Source organism: Bombus flavifrons, chromosome 13 (assembly GCF_040668555.2).
Source record: "Bombus flavifrons isolate JBK064 chromosome 13, iyBomFlav1_principal, whole genome shotgun sequence".
NCBI classification, from domain to species: domain Eukaryota; kingdom Metazoa; phylum Arthropoda; class Insecta; order Hymenoptera; family Apidae; genus Bombus; species Bombus flavifrons.
This window is the reverse complement of record NC_138454.1, coordinates 4,203,144-4,224,049: the sequence shown is the minus strand read 5'-3', so window position 1 is coordinate 4,224,049 and position 20,906 is coordinate 4,203,144. Positions and strand designations below refer to the sequence as shown.

The 20,906-nt window shown below is 29.4% G+C and overlaps 4 protein-coding genes across 8 annotated transcripts; 2 read left to right on the top strand and 2 right to left on the bottom strand.

Moving 5' to 3' along the window:
* The first annotated feature begins 175 nt into the window (after positions 1 to 175).
* On the top strand, positions 176 to 3,293 carry LOC138186499 (S-methyl-5'-thioadenosine phosphorylase). The gene is made up of 6 exons (XM_069126445.1): positions 176 to 998; positions 1,256 to 1,416; positions 1,540 to 1,760; positions 1,838 to 2,040; positions 2,110 to 2,319; positions 2,410 to 3,293. The coding sequence occupies exons 1-6, from the start codon at positions 978 to 980 to the stop codon at positions 2,449 to 2,451; spliced, it is 858 nt and encodes a 285-aa protein (XP_068982546.1). The 5' UTR covers positions 176 to 977; the 3' UTR covers positions 2,452 to 3,293.
* Vha44 (V-type proton ATPase subunit Vha44) lies at positions 3,270 to 13,378 on the bottom strand. 4 transcript variants are annotated; one of them, XR_011174894.1, is made up of 10 exons: positions 13,204 to 13,378; positions 11,904 to 12,225; positions 9,219 to 9,797; positions 5,717 to 5,903; positions 5,505 to 5,603; positions 5,221 to 5,429; positions 4,926 to 5,070; positions 4,714 to 4,858; positions 4,414 to 4,599; positions 3,270 to 4,282 (listed from the first exon to the last, which is right to left on the bottom strand). XR_011174894.1 is itself a non-coding variant. In XM_069126431.1 (9 exons), the coding sequence occupies exons 2-9, from the start codon at positions 12,187 to 12,189 to the stop codon at positions 4,504 to 4,506; spliced, it is 1,746 nt and encodes a 581-aa protein (XP_068982532.1). In that variant the 5' UTR covers positions 12,190 to 12,225; positions 13,204 to 13,378; the 3' UTR covers positions 3,270 to 4,503. The 4 variants fall into 4 exon arrangements, 3 of the variants coding, with proteins under 3 accessions (XP_068982532.1, XP_068982534.1, XP_068982535.1); XM_069126431.1 differs by having other exon boundaries at positions 3,270 to 4,599; XM_069126433.1 differs by lacking the exon at positions 13,204 to 13,378 and adding an exon at positions 12,517 to 12,750 and having other exon boundaries at positions 3,270 to 4,599.
* Positions 13,379 to 13,740: 362 nt separating this feature from the next.
* On the top strand, positions 13,741 to 15,281 carry LOC138186500 (replication termination factor 2). The gene is made up of 3 exons (XM_069126446.1): positions 13,741 to 14,107; positions 14,282 to 14,665; positions 14,738 to 15,281. Exons 1-3 carry the CDS (start codon positions 14,039 to 14,041, stop codon positions 15,137 to 15,139), a joined length of 855 nt encoding a protein of 284 aa, XP_068982547.1. The 5' UTR covers positions 13,741 to 14,038; the 3' UTR covers positions 15,140 to 15,281.
* Positions 15,282 to 15,822: 541 nt separating this feature from the next.
* Positions 15,823 to 20,843, bottom strand: S1P (membrane-bound transcription factor site-1 protease). Of its 2 annotated transcripts, none has more exons than XM_069126423.1 (14): positions 20,670 to 20,843; positions 19,826 to 20,364; positions 19,599 to 19,730; positions 19,304 to 19,513; positions 19,044 to 19,228; positions 18,679 to 18,970; positions 18,427 to 18,578; positions 18,045 to 18,325; positions 17,855 to 17,966; positions 17,518 to 17,776; positions 17,157 to 17,431; positions 16,770 to 17,059; positions 16,412 to 16,688; positions 15,823 to 16,336 (listed from the first exon to the last, which is right to left on the bottom strand). In XM_069126423.1, exons 2-14 carry the CDS (start codon positions 20,348 to 20,350, stop codon positions 15,970 to 15,972), a joined length of 3,357 nt encoding a protein of 1,118 aa, XP_068982524.1. In that variant the 5' UTR covers positions 20,351 to 20,364; positions 20,670 to 20,843; the 3' UTR covers positions 15,823 to 15,969. The 2 variants fall into 2 exon arrangements, with proteins under 2 accessions (XP_068982524.1, XP_068982525.1); XM_069126424.1 differs by having other exon boundaries at positions 16,151 to 16,336; positions 16,521 to 16,688.
* Between the last annotated feature and the right edge of the window lie 63 nt (positions 20,844 to 20,906).

Below are 20,906 nucleotides of genomic sequence, written 5' to 3'. Positions count from 1 at the left end.
TATAGCGAACATAGAAATTATCATAGACAACTCGTTAGTGATTATATCACCTACGAGATATAGGAAAGATACCACATTTGTGACGTCATCTACTGACATTTTAATATTTTATTGACACATATTTAACTTTAAATGTCTCTCATCTCAGTTCACCCAAAACAGTAAGTATCGCAGTTGATGAAGAGATTCAGATAAAGTCCCATTCACATATCTAAATTATTGTAAAGCGATTTTCAATTTGACCAGGCGGAAACAGGTGGAGATGCGTGGAAAAATGTTAGGAATATAATAGATTATGCATGAAATCATTGTTCTGATCATTTACAAAAGTATAGAATTCTATATTTCCTTTGCTAGCTGTCTTATTCTATATCTTGTAATTTTATAACAAAAACTTAGTTTCAATCCTAACTACTACTTTACTGGATCGATAACGTCGCATGTGACATGAAATGACATGGGCGATCAGGGTACCTATGTACCTCGTCAGTGTCACTACATAATGGTCACGAAGTCATGACCTGTTGCAAGGGTAAAGAAGAGCACAGAAAAGTGAAGTATACCGATCAACCGATAATGGTATTACATACCAAAACCACATTATGACAGCGATCAAATTGCTTTATGCGGTTTCACGGGACCTTGTATCCATAGAATATATGTCAATGGTTTATGCTGATAACCGAATTCAGTTTCGGGATTTCGAAACTTTTGGAAATAGATTCCGCCCGATCCCTCCCAAACGTCTTTCAATCCATTCCAATCTCAAACACACGCGTACCCGCATACCTCTAGTAAGTGCTGAATCGATAACATTGAAAATGATTCGAAAATAGTAAGGGTCAAGGATCTTATCAGTGATATAAAAATACATTTAATGTTGAGCTTTCTCCATACTTCGTTTGTAATTCTTTAAAGCAGTAACTTAAATTCGGTATATATCAAAAACTTTTAGATAACATCGAATAAAGTTAAAAATGACCAAGTGTAAAGTGAAGGTAAGATTATTCGTATTAAAAAATTTGAAAAATTATATTTAATTAATTTATAGTGATACTATGTTCGGCAAATAAATTATCTATATCTTTTTTAAATCGTTTATATATTTGCATTATTATATTTGTAAATATTTGTATAGTTAATAAAATATATAGTTTAATTGTATAAACAATTTCATGTTCTGAAACTGTCACGTGACAAACAGGTGGCTTTTATTTTTTAAGTTGAATGCTATTGTATCTCTACAAACTTTTAGGTTGGAATAATCGGTGGTTCAGGTTTAGATGACCCTCAAAATCAAATATTAAATTGTCAAACTATAATTACGCGAGGAAAGGCTGAAAATGAGTTTGGATTTCCATCTAGCGATCTTTACCATGGAGATCTTAATGGTGTAGACGTGGTATTATTATCAAGGTAACATTTGTGCTTTCAAAAATGAATCTTTTTATATCATACATTCCTTTATGTTTTAAATACTTTCTTTTTTTTGGAGTAAAAGTTTAAAGCAGAAAATTTTACATAATTAAATGCATATAGACATGGACCAGGTCATACAACAAGTCCCACTGCAGTAAATTATCGTGCAAACATTGAAGCTCTCCGTTTAGCTGGATGTACTCATATACTTGCTTCAACAGCATGTGGCTCTTTACAGGAAACTATTTGTAGAGGACAATTAGTTGTTCCAGACAGTTTCTTAGATAGGACAACAAAAAGAAGTATTACCTTTTATGATGGTACTTCACCTAAATATTTTGGTAAACTAGATTTCAATATTATATTAATAACATAGTATCAATCCTACCCAAATAAATATTACAGTATCAAATTTTAGGAGTGTGCCATATGCCAATGGAACCAGCTTTTGATCCAACTACATCTCAAATATTGTTTGAAGTTGGTAAAGAATTAGGGTATGACATAAGAAAAGGAGGAACAATTGTAAGTATAGAAGGACCAAGATTTTCCTCAAAAGCTGAAAGTAATGCAATGCGTTTATGGGGAGGAGACTTAGTTAATATGACTACATGTCCAGAGGTACTACATTTCTTCTCAAATTTCTTTGTACTAATTTGTAAATTTACATAAAATATATTTTTAAAAAAGGTATATTTGGCAAAAGAAGCTGGACTTCTATATGCAGCTGTAGCAATGGCAACTGATTATGATTGCTGGAGAGATTGTGAAGATAATGTTCATGCAGCTGATGTAATAAAAGTATTTAAACAAAATGTTAGTAAAATAAGACATTTACTTACAAAGGCAGTTAAACATATTGGTGAAAAAAATTGGGACAAGGAAATTAATGCTTTACATGTAATTATCATAAAGTACTTAAGTAGCAAAGAAAATATAAATAATTCTATATTACAGAAAAATAAAACTAAATTTTTCTTCTTTTTCCAGGAATTATGTCAGAGTAGTAATGTTTCTTCTCATACTTTATAAGTTTGTGTATTTGTAATGCGACAGTAAGAATGTACTACTTCGTATTTCAGATTTATGTTAAGTTTGATAACAAAAACTGAAATTTATACACTTCTTATAAAGGTTTTAAGAATACATATTGTTCGTTTTAATAAATAATATAATTAAAATAAAATGCGATATTTGTTATCCAATATTAATTAATCTAAATAGTCAACAAGAAAGAGAGAGGGAGAGCGAGATGATTAAATGATACTTTATATTTAATGTGTACATAGATTGTAACAGAGTAATTTCTTGATCACATACTCCATTCAAGAATTCATTTATTCATAGATTTAACATACAGTTATGATTCAGCTAATATTGTCATCACTGTGACTGAAATGTTTTTACAACTGGAATTTAAAAATTATATATTATTAATATAATATAGTAATTGATTTTGGAGTATATAAAACAATACATTTTCAGAATTATCAGTATGATACATATAACGTTTTTAATACATAGAACATTTTCATTATTTAACGCATAGGAAAACTTTTCTTTTATAAAATTTAAGCGATGACGATAAAATTTCGTTTACTTTTTAACACTTTATCGTCAACTGTATAATAATTTACAGTTTGAAATTCAAATGCGCTTCGAAACACTAATGAATTAATGATTATTATTCGAACGGAAATTATAAACTAAATTATCTCCCCATAGGTTAAAATATGTTTGCTTAAATCAGGAAAAATATTATATCTGTAGACCATTCTATTTCTCAAACGTATGTATAGAATAAAATTGAATACATTCAGACATACAATTCGATTTACATCGTTGTATTAAAAATACCATTTCGAAAAAAATAATATTTAAGCGATATTTAAAGTAATATTGCAAAGCATAGTTTCTATACATAAAGTATTTATAATACAACCTGTTTAAACAACATGCACCATAGCGATTCCGTATATTACTTTTCATTTTTGTGCAGCCTTCAAATCAATATTTAATACTTCAATTGTATTTATTATAAAATGGAAAGCTTTATATATCATTAAAACTTGAAAGATAATGTTAATAATAATACTTCAAGAGTTCCACTAATGTTTTGCAGTTTTATAGTTTTTAATAAGTAACATTGATACATTAGCAAGTATCTGGTACACTCTGCATTGTTAAAACATTAGTTTTTAATATTAGTGAAATAAATTTACAGTATCTTAACACTTCAATAACACTTATTTTACTAGTTGTCGCATAATACAATATGCATTATGAAGACCTATTGAATGAACATGGTAAAAGCATTTGAATCAAAACAGATATTATGACATATGTTCTTGTAACAAGATGCACTTTCTTCTTTATAACAATATTCACAATGGTCTTAATTTTATAAGCAATACATAACATAATACAATTCTACATTGCAGAATTTCTATTCTGGCACAATATATTTTTTGCTCTTCATGTAGTACTATATAAAATAGGTTGTGCTATATTTAATTGTGAGAATTTTGGTACATTTATACAGGCATTTTACGCAGAATGTGATTATTATGGTTGTTAATCTTTAATATATTCAACTTTTTTTAAAACTGCAAATTTAAAGTATATAATCATATTATGAGTCTCATTTGTACTAATGTCTTTTGTTCAATCAAATATAGCCTGTTTAAAAAAAGAAAAAAAAATTTGAAAGATGTATTCAAATTCGTCTGCTAAAATTTATACAAATGATTGTGCATTCTATTATGCATAGTTTATATTAAGCTAATATCAAAGTACATACATCTCTCCAGGCATTTTGATGTACTATAAAAATATCAGTTTTGAGTAAATATTTGATATACTCCTGGAAGTGAATCAATAATAATTACATTTGCATTGAAAATCAAGATCGTAGCAAAGTTTTAAAAAATGCAATATATCGTAGTTCATGTAAACAGAAATGATCATAGTTCATATAAACTACTTTGTACGCACCTGCTTTAAGTACCTGGAGATATGGAAGTATGTTTTATGTAAATGAAAGGATATTTAAAATATAAGAAAATAGACTCATCACTTCAATAATTAGACCTTATTGTCAACCATATCTACGTTGATTTTATAATACACATAAGGAAAATAGTCATTTTGGCCAAAACCTAACCCTGGTATATCCACGCTCTGTTTGAACATACAAATAGGAAAAAGATATTAGGTAATACATGACAGAATTTTTATAAAGAAATCAAAGTAAATTCCTTTAAAATAATCTATTATTAAAACGTTACAACTTACATCTTGATTTCCTTGTGCACCAGACGATGTTGTAGCAGAGGAATCTAAATGAGCGTAATGCTGGTTCAGAACATCACGTAAACGCCTCGCACATTTTTTGTGAGGATGCAATAATATCGCTTGAAAATTTACAGGTAGTCCATACCTAATAAGTCATAATTTAATCGATATATGATTATATGTAAGCTTTGTAATATCAAATGATTATTTACCTTAGGACAGATTCTACAAATACGCGCAAAGCTTTAACATGAATCCATGCACAAAAACACTCACTAAAGTTAACTTTTAACCAACGTACAAGAGGCCCAAATTGTTTCTTTTTATCTGTTACCAATTTTGTTATCTCATTTTTTCCTATAACATATTTTAATAAATTTCATAATTGTAAATAATATTAATGTTTCTACTATAAAACTAAAAATTGTATAAACTAATTTGTATGTAAATAAAAAGAAAGTATTTGTTATAAATAGAAATAGAAGTTTGTAACAAGATATTAGGTACCTGCTGCTAATTCCTCTTCATTATATGTAAAATCACGAACAATGAACTTCTTTTCACGTGCGTGTAATTTAAATTCATCGATAACTTTTTTGAACAAAGTAACAGTAAATAATCCATACTCAACATCTTGAGCGATGAGTTGTGTGGTACGTGGTACTATCATTTTTGTTAACTTTTCATATCCACTATGCCACTCCTGGAAATTTGCTCTAAACATTTCATAGAAAAAATGTTGTATCATCTAAAGAAATAGCAGCAATTACAAAATTTGTTAAGTAAGTTACCTTGGGACGATTACAAGCAAAGTAGTTAAATATTCGCTATCCAAGATAAAGTGTTCCTTCTTCACTAAATCTGCCAAATTTCTTGTTAATAAGCTTCCTCTATATAATAACAATTATCTTCCTTAAATAACTTTCAAGATATAAAAATCTTAAATAAAATCAATAATAATTTACATATATGAAATGTTGGGTAATAAAAAGTTGTAACTTACGTTTGCTTCTTTTCAAGATTTTGTAAACTTCCTTTCAAATTATTATATGTTGTAGATTTAGTTTTAAGATCAGCATCAATTTGACCCACTTGTTTACTGATAATGTCAGCAATATTTCTCAATGATTGCTTGATAGGATACTTTGCCATATCCCACTGGAATCGAGTTATATATGACGGTAGATCACCTAGTAAATTTAAAATGTTAGTGTAATTGTTCTGTGAGATAACCATCTTCATTTTCTATATAAATATTCAAACAGAGCTTGGTACAATTTTGAAAATGTGGAATCATAAGTAACATGCAATGTTTAAATTACATGTAGTATAATTAATGCTCAAGTGTGTTTATAAATGGAACACTGAATATATTTTTAATGATTTGATAAAGTTTATAAGCTGGAAATGATAAAGCTCTGTTGAATTGTAGATATATTGTACAAATGCAGAAATATATCTGTAACATCTAATTTTATCAACTATAATATTTATATTTTTCATTTTTACATATTTTTTCACACATTTTTATTATATTTTTATGTTCATAAGAAAAGTGATAAAAAATTCTAAACTTCTCTTTAAAGAAAATAATATTACTTCTACTTACATTATGTTTCTTTTATGCTAGTTAAAAAAAAGAAAAGAAAATTATAAGTCTGCATGTGTACAATAAAATTATGCATATGAGTACATATCTAATTAAATTAATTTTAGCTGAACCACAATTAAAATAATTTTGTAGATTGACTCTGTGATAAGGAGAGTATTGATAATAATAAGATAACAGAGAAAGACTGTTTCTACTAAACTCATTTTTTGATTCTAGTACGCTCCTTACTTATTATTAGCGTTACAAGAATAAGCGAGACATTAACAAAAATACAGCATGCAAACATTAATGTATAGAAGCATTTTATGTTATCAATTCTTTCTTATTGTAAAATTCATTTTATTTAAGTAAACTTGATCTTTCTTTTTAATACATAACATTTTTAAGTAGACATTAGCTCAAATTAATTAATTTATATATCTGTAATGAAAAAGAATTACTCGTAAATCACGTTTGAATGAATCGTGAAGTTTCAGAATTAAGTAGTTCCAGCTAGTCCCTTTAATTCAATGTTATAAGATTTGTTTCACTGCAATTTCTTTTTTATTATCAATAAAAAGAAACTTTTTGACAAAATATTCATTCAAACAAAATTTATGATAACTCTGTAACTACTGATGGATTTTGAACTATGTTATCATGTCCTTTCATGAAACTGTCAATGGATAATTTTTTATGAATAAGCACACACGCACGCATGCACGCATACGCATGTACACTTGTTTCATTAGAGTATGAATGCAGTGAAAACTACTGAAATATGATGATCATTGATGCTATATAAATAGTTTGTATCTTTTAATTATTATTTTCAAGATATCATGTTCGATTTGTGTATATTAGAGACCTAAATGGTGTAGCATGAACAATAGTAACATAGACATAGTATACGGCTAAACTAAGATATTTAAGCATTTCATGCCAACTGTTCATGAAGTATTTTATAAAAGTTGATCAGTAGGATGTTCTCTGTGATATGGATAACTTGTAGTGTTGAAGGGTACTGAGCACCATACTGTCATTAAAATTTATCTTATCATGCGAAACAGTATGTTGTAAGTCCATGTACCGATCGATAAGTGTTTTAAAACTTTTGTTAATTGTGTGTCATCTGTAGTCTGTGCTAACGTCCATAATACATATGAGTACATGTATTATAGTTTGTGCAATAGTCTTTCTATGAAAATTATAGAAAGTAATGGTTTGAAAGCATGTAAAAGCTAGGTATAGGAAAATGCTAAAAAATGTATTGAAAGAAATAAAGTTATTACTAAGATTGTGTAACTGTGTTTTAAATATAGCATACTTCTTATAATTGTTCTTAAACCATACTTTAGTCTGTATTTATAACATGAATTTTAAATCCACAAGATTTTCTGATTCACAATCATAAATTTTAACTTTAATAATGGTATATATAAATTATTTAAGTAACTTAATGTAATGACAAAATAATTACATCAGACCAACTTATTATACTAACACATTGTAACTTTCCTTTTTTTTTTGTATATGAGTAATCTCTAGTAAATTTAGTATTTATTTAAACATGTATCTTTTAAAAATAATACATAAAAAATGTTATACATAGGAAAATTGAAACAAAGTATGGTATAAAAGAACATGAAGTAAAGAAGTTATAAAAAAGAAGCAGTTAAAATGTAAGAAAAATAAGGTTGATAATGATTGAGGTAATATACTATGTGTTCATTCATTCGTCCACAGCACCTGGAACAATTGATTGAATGATTTCTAAAAAATATTAATCAAATAGAACACTCTCATATCATTAAAAATGAATTTTAACACAAAATTAGATAGTCCCTTAATGTGTTTTGTACTTGTTCACCACTAGGACGCAGGAGTGAAAAAGAACTAGCTAAGAACTTAAAACAAACTAGAGCATTTCCCGAAAAATAAACTTTAAGAATGTACGCACATTTGCTGCAATTAAAATGTGCTAGAACATGGGCAGCTGTCTTTGTTATCTTCCAATTTTTTAATTCCTGCGTGCACAAGAAATATTGTAGAAATATCACCGAGGAAATTACTGTGGTACAACACAAAATATTTGATATACTAGGCTTCTGTATTTTGAATCACAAGCTAAGTAATCTAAGCCAAGTATCTTTTTCCTTTTGGTACTGTCTCACTTGGTGTATGCTGTAAGCATTCGAGAGAGATTGTCATGACTTTTATAATGTGCTTTAATATTCTTTCTTTTTTTCTTTTTTCTTTCCTTAAATTGTCAAAGTATATACAAATATGTAACATATATTTAGTCACTAATACAAAGAAAATTATGTCTTTCGAATAATGCAAATTCAATTATAACAGAGTGTAGAAAATTTATTACAGTGACAAAAAATAAAAAATAAAATATGTAATAAGCAATGCTTTCTCATTTGACATAGCACATTAACATTTAAGAAGATTTGAAATAATTTATTACATTGGAGGCAAGATTTGGCATAAAATATTTTAGCATTACAAACATTGCATATATGTAGTGCAGAGTTGTGCAGAATTGACACTGAAGGAAATGCGCACTAGGATCATAAAGACGCTTTCAATATATAGTGACTGGGAAAAACTGAAACAACGTGAGTTTCAATTATTCTTGTTCTTTTTCCTCTAAGCAAAAGCTGCATGCGAAGATCATTGTTTCAAAACTTTCAATACTATGAAATGACAACCTCTCTCTCTTTCTTTCTCTCTCTCTCTCACTTTCTTTCTCTCCTATATCTACCTCCAAAGGAGATAAGACAAGACAAGAATCGGTCGCTAAACGGGCGAATCACGAGGTGCACAGGAAAGTAGGTTTGAACAAGTCTCGCAGCTATGTTGGGAGAAAAGGTTCGACGGGTTGACCTGGCGGTGATAGGACGGGTACCTGGATTGGGCAAATTGCCGCTATGGTCTTGGTCTTGGTCTTGGTCGTTGTTTTGGTCCGCATCGTCTTCGTCGTCGTCATTGCCGAGCGATTTGCGATTGGAGGTAGATCGATCTGCTTTCTCAGTAGTCCGATGACGTGTCGCCGACTGCCATCTGGTCTCTCCTTCACTGCTACAGTTTGATGAAAGGGAAAGACTCGGACTCGTGGGAGTAGGACTAGGAATAGGTGTGGAAGAGGTAGAAGCAGCGCACCAATGCGCATGGTAGCATGAATATGCTGATAAAGGATCATTTGATGATCTGACATCACAGATGCCTTGAGGACTATATGATGATTTCTTTTCGGTTTCAGAAGGATGATTGTGATGTTTATGACTATGATGATGCTCGTGATGATGATGACGCTGGTGATGATGCTGACCTAAACAGGCGGCTGGTTCTGGTTCACATTTCTCCGATTCCTTCCACTGCTTGTGATGCTCCTTTGAAGACTTGTGTGATGGGGTGACGGGGGTGTTTGGCGGGGTGTCCGGACCCCCTTCGGGGCTCGAGCTCTCCCCATCCACTGACGTTTGACCTATCCATTACAGCCCAGTCCCAATCTCCGCGCGATTTTTCTTACGTCTCGTTCAACTATTATTGCGTCCTACGCAAATGCCTAACGACAATGCTGTCGAAACTCAATCAAAATAACTCAAAAAAAAGAAAAAAGAAGTCACGGAGTATTTAGCGCATAGACAACCTCTCTATTTCACTAAAAATTTAATCACGGAAATACGACTTTAATAAATGGATAGTTTTACACATCATAAATGAATGTTAATTTTTATTATTTCACTAGTGAGTATACATATTAAGAGCATCGCGTTTACATTTGTAACAAAAGAAATTAGTGAGATATGCAGTTTTTACTAAAAAAATAGTAAGTTAGATCTATATTTAAATAATTGTATTTATAAAAACTATGCACCTCATGATTACAATATTCAGTTATTAATAAGATTACTATACTTGCTAAAACTTTGTTGTTTCCTATTTTTTTCGTTACTACATTTTGCAAATAAAGTACCATCTAGATCTTAAAGGAAGATTTCCGTTAAATACTCCGAAATGGCAAAAGCAACAAAAGAATGAAAGAAAGAAAAAACGAAAACAAAAGGTAAACAAGACATAATCAAAATGAATAAAGGAACTGAAGACAAAATGAGCAAATTATATGCAATAATGTCAACTTAAATTGCAAATGATTAATAATGCCAAGGGTATAAAATAACTGAAGAAAAAAGGAAAAGAATCCTTGTAATAACTAATTCGAGCTTGGTGACCACAGTAACCCAAGCAACTCCTTGCGTCCTTTGTAAATTTTTAATAAAAAATGTGGTCTATATCTCTAAATCATTGTATATTTGAAATATTTCTTCTACATATATTTCAATATATGATGATACTGTATGTTTGTGTATTAAAATTTTTTGTAGCTTTATACATCTTTGATGGTGCACATGTATGAGCATTTGTTAATAAAATAATAAGGTAGGGAAATAGGGTTAATGTGGTCCAAATTAAACAAAGCAAGCCAAGCAACACCATAAATATGAGAAAATATTTGTTATAAATAATAAAATAAATGAATTCTAATCCAATTATAGTAATAAGCATTCTACAGATATGTAAATCATATGCCAAAATATGATGTGTACCATCATATCTTGCACATTAACTAAAATTCTTAATTTCTTAATAAAATAAAAAATTGAAGAAGGTAAAGAAAAGAAACACTGATTTTATGCACTTAAGTAATAATCATACTGACTATAACAGATTGACATAGACTATGTTACTCATAAAAATAAATATGCATATAATTTTTAATGTTTTTCTTTCAAGGATAATTGTTCAAATTACTTGATTGTTTATTTATTATATAGAATTTAGAATATTTTACATTCAAACAGACATTTTAATATATTACAGGAAAACCTTTTATAATACAGATTCTTCCAACTAGATGTTGAAAAGTTTAATAAAAAAGATGTATGGTACATATCATATTTAAGAATGTTAATTACTATGTGCTATAGTCACAAGTATTTTGCCTGCATATTATCCTCAATAAAAAAACATGTCTATTAAGACAATTTGTAAAAAAATAATATTGTTGTTATTTGATTATTAGCGTATACAGACAAAATTTTGTTTCCATCAATCAATCTATTAATGTAGGGTACTGAGGAGAAGGATCAAAGACTCTAATCGTGCTATTATTATTATTATCAATGAATAAATTAAAATTTTTAGAAAATCAACTGATACATGTTTAAGATCATTGTTAAAGAAAAATTCTAAGTTGTGTGCATGTTTTGTGTTGTGTATAGTATTCATTGATGTCTTTGCCAACCAATATTATTTTATTGTTAAAACATCATACACAAAAAATCGATCGATACCTGTTTGTAAGGATCCAAAAAGATAAAATACATGATATAATAATATAATACCAATATTTTGACAAATCTTTAATATTGAAGCATTCTATTTGAAGCAACATTGGATAGAAAGTTGATAATTTTGAATCCTTGACTTTTTCAATAATCTGTTCTCTTATATCAAAGAATAGATTATATATAAATTTAAATTATAGAGCAAATTTTAAAAACATAAACACACCAATATTTGTACTCACTATTGTTAGCCAAAAGATTTTCATGTAGCTTGTCTCTCTGATCTTCTAAAACTTCTCCTAGGTATGTTGCCACTTTGCGTGTTACTTGTTCAACATAAGCATCAAGTTTTCCTAGATCATCTGATAAGCCAACCAATTGGTCCAATGTTCCCACCTTTAAATCTGGGATATGAAATTTGTAGTTGACTGATAAAGAATGTTGTTTTGATGTCAAATTGTTCATGGTTTCCCATGTCTGCTGACATGTTTTATCTCCAGGTGCGGATATTAACCAATATTCTGTCATTTTGGACAATGTTCCAATGTAGATGACTTAGTATATCTGAAAATTTGTATTGTAGAAATATTATGTACTTCATTCACGTAAATTGTCATATTTTATAGTGTTATATACCTATTTATTTGCATTATATTTTGTATAGCAAATTTTATTCAATCTTTTAACATTTCTCGAACATATAAACATCAAATAATTTTCTATATATTTATTCAAATCTCTATAGAAATATTAGAGTGGTATTTTGTATTAAAATAATTGTATAATTTATCTATGATAAATACATTTTTGAGTTGAGAATTGGCTGTAGAAAAAAATAATTTTGTCAACAATCACCTGTTTGTCTATCAAACGTAACTAATCTATCAAATTAACATTATAATTCTACGAGTATCGTCCATGGATTCGTTACTTATTCGTGTATAAGTAAATGGTGGTGCAAAATTCAGAATTCTAAACAATTGAAACATTTGCAAAGCTTTGAAAAATGAAATAAAAAAAGGGGGTGTGGCACAACATATTTCTTTCACTGTGGTATTATATTATGTAATTAGGCGCGCTTTCCACGTGACATATACTAAGTGCAAGAATGGCGCGCCGAACTTACAGAACGATCAATATATGGAAATGACAAGTGTTCATAAAATTACAAAAGAGATGGTCTTAAATTGATAGGACTATACAAAATGTTTAGTGCAAAGTCGAGCATTGAGATGACTTAATGGCGTCCACTATTAAACCAGTATAAAATCGATAATACAATAGATCTGATCGTTTTCATAAAAAATACGTCGTACATTAAATTTCGAACAATCTGGAAACTTAATATCAATCAATATAATGAACACACAATATATTGCATTGAGTGGCTCAAAAACAAGTATCACAATCTTAATATTATATTTGACAATAATCTTCAATTTCTTCTTAATCGTAAAACATGGGTTAAAAGCACTTTCTATTTAATCATAATTTATCGATCATTGATTTATTTTAAACACGAAACAAATTGCTTCTACTTACCCCAGATATTTCAATTTGTACCTTTACTTGAAAAAACACGGTAGATGCTTGAATTTCTCTAGAAATTTAAAACATTCGCTGTTCTAATCACTCAGTCGTCGGAACTATATCAGAAACCATTGTGACCTCACGTGATGACAATTGTGTGCTGCTGTCTTACGACCCGCCCGGCAACTAAAGCATAAACTAAAAGAATCATCAGCTGATTTGGAACCAGAGATGAGTAGAGAGATTGCCAATGAGCATGGAAGAAATTCAATCAAATTACGCTTCACGAATTACTGCCTCTAGCGGTTAAACAGCGGAACTATACGCACACTCCGATGTTTTTGGTTGGATGCGAGAAATGTGCATATGCACAGCGAGAGATCTCATCTCCTACTTCACACCTATTCATTAGTACTTATCTCTGGTTGAGATACCGTAAACTGTATACCGTATCCAGTGTTATATATTAGTACTTTTTGCTAATAATATCACTATTAAAATCTGTATCACTACATCTCATTAATGTACACGTATATGCCTTTTTAACAACGATGTCTCTAGCGATAGTGATGGCCAGAGGAACTAATCACTACTCACACTACCTAATAATCGTCACAGTACAAATACACCAATAGGATCTCTATCCTCTGTGCGTCATCAAAACACGGAATACCCTTATATTACACTAGAGAGGAAATTTTCTCTCTGATTACACCTTACACCGTGCTTTTGACATTGTGGCAAAGAGGAGACTGTTGGTTGCCGTATAGTCCATAACAGCATTTGACACAGATCTGCTTAGGATTAAAGATCGTAATCGTATTTTTGATTTAGTTTACGATATATCATGGGTTGCGATGGTGGAACTATTCCTCGCAGAGATGAACTCGTAAGAGTCAAAAAGAAACCAGAACAGGTAATTTTCTACGTAATACTATCTATGTAATAAGGTTTATTATATATCATCCATTTACTAAAAGAATAACATATATAAAACATCATCAATTTTAGTTTGCAAGAATTAATTCCTTATCATACTGTGTATCTAACTGAAATAAAATTATATATAATTATTTATAATCAATTGCAGAAAGATAAGGAAGCAGAGTTAGCATTTAAGTGGAGACACTGTACAATTAAACAATTACCATTACAGTCACCAGTTGTTGGTTGTGCTTTAGGTCGTCTTTATAGTAAAGAGTCTGTATTAGAAGGCCTCCTTGATCGAAATACTCTTCCAGAATCAGCACAACATATTAAAACTTTGAAAGACATAAAAAACTTAAATTTAACATCTAATCCGGCATTTGAGGGTAACAAAGCAAAAAAAGGAGATTGTTATATTGATGAAAGAAAGAGTCCATATATTTGTCCACTTATTGGACTAGAAATGAATGGAAAGTATAAATTCTGCTTTTTATGGTCATGTGGCTGTGTAATGAGTGAAAGAGCACTTAAGGAAGTCAGAAGTAAGGTAGGCAGTTTCATTATAAGTATAAAAATTAAAAGAAACATATTGAGATTTTTATGTTATAATGTATTTCAGATATGTCATCAATGTCAACAGCCTTTTACTGAAACAGATATTGTTATTATAAATGCAGAAGGTGATGATCTTAAATTAATGGAAGAAAATATGACCCAACGAAAAACAGCTCAGAAAAGATCTAAGAAACAGAAACATAATGAAGATAATCAAATGCAAGATGTAAGACAAGAGGAAGTACCAAAGAAAAAAATGAAGAAAGAGGAGAAAAATGGTACTGTGAAAGTCAATAGTAATAGGACTGAAGCTGAAGATCCAGCATATAAAAAAGTTAAAGATAATTACAGTGTTGCTAAAGATCCCAAAGCATCAGAAGTATTCAAAAGTATTTTTACGACTCATAAATCTGCAGCAGAACAAGATAGGGCACATTGGGTCACATATAATCCATTTTATAATTAAAATATAATTTTAATGTAAATGTTCTAAAAGTAATTAATATTATGTTTGTATAAAAAATATTATACTTAAAATTCATTGCAAACACATTGTAAACATTGAAATCGTTTCTGTGTCATTAATTAAATAGCTTTATATATAAAAACAGTTTTATTTATGGAATTTTTGTAGCCTATATTACGAAGTAGCAACATTTGTAAGCTAATAATATTATATTATTACTTGTTTGTAACAAAAATGGATGATGTCATTATACAAAATCTAATAATTATTATAACCACAAGTTAATAATAAGTTGATAATACATTTTTTGTATATATATATATATATATATATATATATATATATATATATATATATATATTTGTTAACCTAAAGTAAATGAGTGTTCTATTAATTAAAATATTAAAATATTTGCAAAAATATAAACATATAAAATATGTCAATATTGAATCTAAAATGATGTTTTTATAATTTATCGTGCAAATTTATATTTACTTTATTCCATGCATTTTACTAATATATCTTAATGTATGTATATTTTTATATGTAAAGTGTTTGTATTTTCCTTATTTTTATTTTTCACTTATATGCTTAATAAACGAAATAATAGGGTAATCTTTCATTTTATACCTGTATATCAACAGAAACTTGCACTATACAAAATTAATCAACAACACATAAAATTTATCAAAATAATTTATGTAACTTTTAGATTTATGTTGAGTACTATATATTTAAAGGCACATAATATAGTTTGTTATATTTTTAAGCGTTTACCACAGATAATTGAACATTATCTTGCAATAGTTGAAGGTATGTCAAATACACAGTCACATTTGAGGCACTCTGCGTAGAGAAATTGTTTGAATAACTCTGCGTAATCTACCGACTGTTCGTTTTCTTCGAGAATGCCTTTTTGTTATTAAGCAATTCCATCGATTTAATAAGTAAAAAAAAATACTTGCTACAATTATTATTCCTCCCATGTAACTCCACTTACTTGTAAGTATTATACCATCATCTTGATCATTTTGTTTTAATTCATCAATATTATTTCGATCTGCGTGATGTAATGTAGGAATATTTGCACCTCCAACACGTCTTCTAAGCCATAATGGACTTGAATCTTGTAGAACTGGATTTATAGCAACTATTGTGTCTCCAACAGACAATAGTTTTTGAGGCTTATAAAGATTTCTGAAATAAAATTAAAGTCATACTGTAATGTACTTATTTATCGAATGAAATTTAATAACATTTATAATAACTTACAAAGGAACAGATTCGTTTAAAGGTTTTGGAATAGCAGGAGTAATAGTAGGACAAGATGGAAGTGGTCTAATATGACCAGCATTAGTATTTTCAGGCAGTAATACTTTACTATGACGTTTCAAATAACTTCCTTCCATACGTTGTGGTAATTCATTACTGTCTAAAATACTAGACTTCTCAAGAACTTTTGCCTTAGTTTGACTTTCGTCTGTAAAAACAGTTGCGATATGTCCCGTTGTTGTATATTCCAGTATAGCATCAAGCATCCAAAAACAAGCTAAAAAATAACATTTAGTTTTAATTGAAGAATAAAAAATAATATAATTACTAAGTTAAAGATTTCATGAAAGAAACGTACGTTTTTGTAAATGGCTGTCATCGATACAATTTGAATCCCCATATACTACAATTCTACCTGATACAATTTTTGCTTGGTCTTTCATATTATTTTTTTCCACATTTTCTTTCCCCACTATCTCGTTGTTACTGTAATTGTCATTATACAGTTCTTTCATATTTACATAACCGTTGGTTTGAAAAAGTCCGAGAATTGGCACTGGGATTGTAGATCTTGATTCTGATTCAAGCAAAAGTTCCTGCCCTTGGTCATGTAATTCTGCATAAAGAATAACTCCGTCCTTTGGAAATCTTGATAAATGTAAAAAATATATTTTATCTCATTATTAAAGTCAATATATATATAATAATTTAAACAGTTAGCTATGATATTTATTATATCACATACCGAGTGATTGTAGTACCAGAAGCAAAAGTAACAGGTGGATGTTGACCAAGAGTAAATTGACCATTGCGTACTTGGTCACCAAATGCAATTCCCCAGTTAGGATATAGTAAATCATTCAAGGCTGGCACATTTGCACCTCCTGTATCTGGTATCCACCATTGCCGAGTATTTTCATCATAAAATTTCACTTTCCTCATAACAGTGACATTATACCAATCTGCAAATATGACTACAGAAAGACCTTCTTCTTCTACATCTTTCCTTAATTTAGCTACCTGAAACATAGTTTTTTGTAAATTTTAAATTAATTAAACATTACCAGAAAATATTATTGAACATTATATAACATATATAATATTACCTCTTCAGGAAAAAACTCTTCTTCACTATCGACAATGAGTAAGGTACCATAATTTTTGGCATTAAAACAAGTGAATGGAGCACCAAGTACCTCTAAATAATAACCAGCATTACGTAAATGCTGATACATATCTTTAAAGTTAGTATGAATATGGTCACCGTTCCAATCAAGTGGGTCATTTTTTACACGCAAATCATCTCGCGGGAAGTATCCGGGAGGATAACGCAGATTGTGAAATTGATCCCATAGGATACGTTTACTATTAAGGAAATGTTATTCAATTTTAGTTGTATAGCAAAATTCTATACTATAACTAAAACTTCTTTCTTATACTTACTGATGGGGAGGTGTAGGAATAACTTTTGCTTTTAAGGGTAATTCTATTTTAGATTGTCTTACTTTTTCTTCTCCATCACTCGGCGGTGACTCAATTGTAACCGATATATGACCTATTTATAGAATTAAATTCTAACATAATAATATTATAGAGTATTATTTAATATATTAGAAATAGAAGTAATTTCAACCTTGTGCTATGCCTTGCCAACCACGAGCTGATGGTGGAACTGTTATAGCAACTGCTAACCATCCAGACCATGGCCAAAGAACATCACTATAAGTTACTGATACATCGATTCGCTCACCGTTACCATTGCCGGTATACGGATGCCATACAAGCTCTGTTACATGACCAGATACTCCCAAGCCATTTATTATAGTTATATTTACAATTGTAGGCATACCAGTATGATATACAGCTTGTGTACAGTATGGCCACATATACTGACATTCAGTTAAGTCTATATAACTAATAATGTGCATCATAGTTTATGTATCATATTATACACCATTTTATAAATCATAATTAATATTAAAATAATGAGCTGTATAATATAAGAAAGTAATTACCTTGGGCTTAGTGTAGCGATAGGTGTATACGAACGTAGAAAATGAAATGCTCGTAAAAGATCTAGCTTTCCAGCACCTTGTTCAAACATTCCAACTCCCGATAAACGACGCGCAGAAGTAAGTAATGCTTGTTTCATACTTGCTGGAGTAATCTAAAATAATTAAAATAATAATTTGTCATTAAACATTTATCTATATTTATTTATAGAAGAGATAAATGTACAAGAAGATAAAGATTTGATATATAATTACTCTTTGTTTAACAGATCCATCTGCTTGTACAAACCCACTGGCTAAAAGTGCTACAGCTCCAGCAACAACAGGACTAGCAACAGAAGTTCCAGATAAGGTTCTACAACCTGCTTGTAATGCAGAACCTCGTACTCCTGATCCATATGTAACTAAATCAGGTTTTACTCTCCCATATCCTGATGGTAACTCCCATGTAGTCATACCACGTGACGAAAATCTTGCTATTTGATCCTCCCAGTTGATTCCACCTACTCCAATGACATCCATCTGATCCGCAGGATTATTTAGGGTGCTATATTAAATGAGATTCCATTTATTGGTGTATTATAAAATTAAGAGAAATAAATATAGAAAAAATTCCTTACCCATATAAAGGTCCATCATTACCAATAGCAGAAACCATAATTACACCATTTGCTGTTAATTCCCATACTTTATCAACGAATGGATGGTCCATAAAATCTGGTCCTCCAATACTAAGATTCAGTACAGTAACTTTTGTAAGAATAGCATAATTGAATGCATCTAAAAACCACGATGTGTATGATACCTGTGAAAAGCAAGGATGTTCTGATATATCAAGTTAAGTGAAAAGCAGATATACTGAATATAATGATAAACATACCTGAGTATTAGTAAAAACACGAAATATGTGAAGTTCAGCATCAGGTGCAAAACCAAGACAATCTATACAAGATGATGCAATAACTCCAGCTACAAATGTCCCATGACCTAAACCATCTTCTAGTGTCTTTTCATTTGTCCAATTTGAACGTTCTTTAATTTTTTTAAAATGTGGGTGACTAGCTGCTAGTCCAGTATCAAATATTGCTACCTAATAATAATTATTATGTATATAATAAATATTATTTCAATTTATTCAATTTCTTAAGACCTATATCCCAAACGAAAATACCCACCTTGACTCCATTTCCAGTAACACCCATACTCCATAAAGCATCAGCTTGAAGTATACTTGTAATTTGTCTTGGTATAGCTCTTAATAATCTACGTGATGTGTGACGATTGGTTGATTGCCAAAACTGATTGTTCTAAAATTCAATATAAGTCACGATAAATAAAATTATTATTGATTCTTATCTTGATTATACAAATTAAAATTAAAATGTCCAATATAAAAACTCACATAATTGTTAATTTTTCTTTTGAAATTTTTGTATTCTAAAAAATCTGTATCCTCTGATGCGTTGATGAACTTTAAACTTCTTTGTACAAGTCTTTGAGGAGTTACTCTTCTAATGAGAGGATGATCAGTCAAAGCACTAAGACCATTATGTTTATCTGTTTCTTCTAAGAGAACAACATCAAAGTCACTTGGATAATTGCTAGCCAAGTTGTCACGAAATAAAATTTTCCACTTATGAATACCGGATGAATTCAATGCAGCTTTTATGTAATTTTCACGTGTATGTGGTTTATAATACCCTTTAAATGCAACAATGTATTCATTTTCAACAATTCTGCTAGTAAAATGGACTTTTACTTGTTCAGGGCTATTGCCATGGCATGGTAATTTAGGTACATTATTAAGTTCAGAGTTTACAGAATTGTTTTTTTCTAATAAACAATTTACTTGATTATGAGATGATCGAATCACAATATTAAGTAGTAATAATAAAGAGACATATAGCCAACATGTATGTGGCTTCATACTATTAATATCAGCTGAAAAATACATAAGAAAATTAATATCATATATCACATATAATTGTTAAATAAGGAAATAAATATTCAAAATATTAAATCTACTTGTGATATAATATAATATAATTTAGAATAAATTATTTTAAAATGACATTGTAGAACACAATAAAAGAAACTTCCTTTTTAAATTTTAATAATAAACTACTACATTTCTATTTATATTTGAACGTTAAAATAAAAAAAATTAAAATAACTTGTAATCAATTCTGTTTATATAAATGTGATTGAGATTACAATTCATGCATATTGTACTTTATAAAACTTACATGTAGTAGAGAGACATAATTTATTAAATTGTATTTTCTCTGCCCATGCTTTTTTTTCAACGTTTCGAGCAATAATAAGATAATATAATAATTTCTTATTTAATGTTTAAGAAATCTAAAAATGACATATACAGATGTTTTTTTATTGTTAAAAACCTTGTTTTGATGTCATAACCTCAACGTTCTTAAAATAAAAATCCATTTCAAATGAAATATCAAAGTATTTACAACATACAT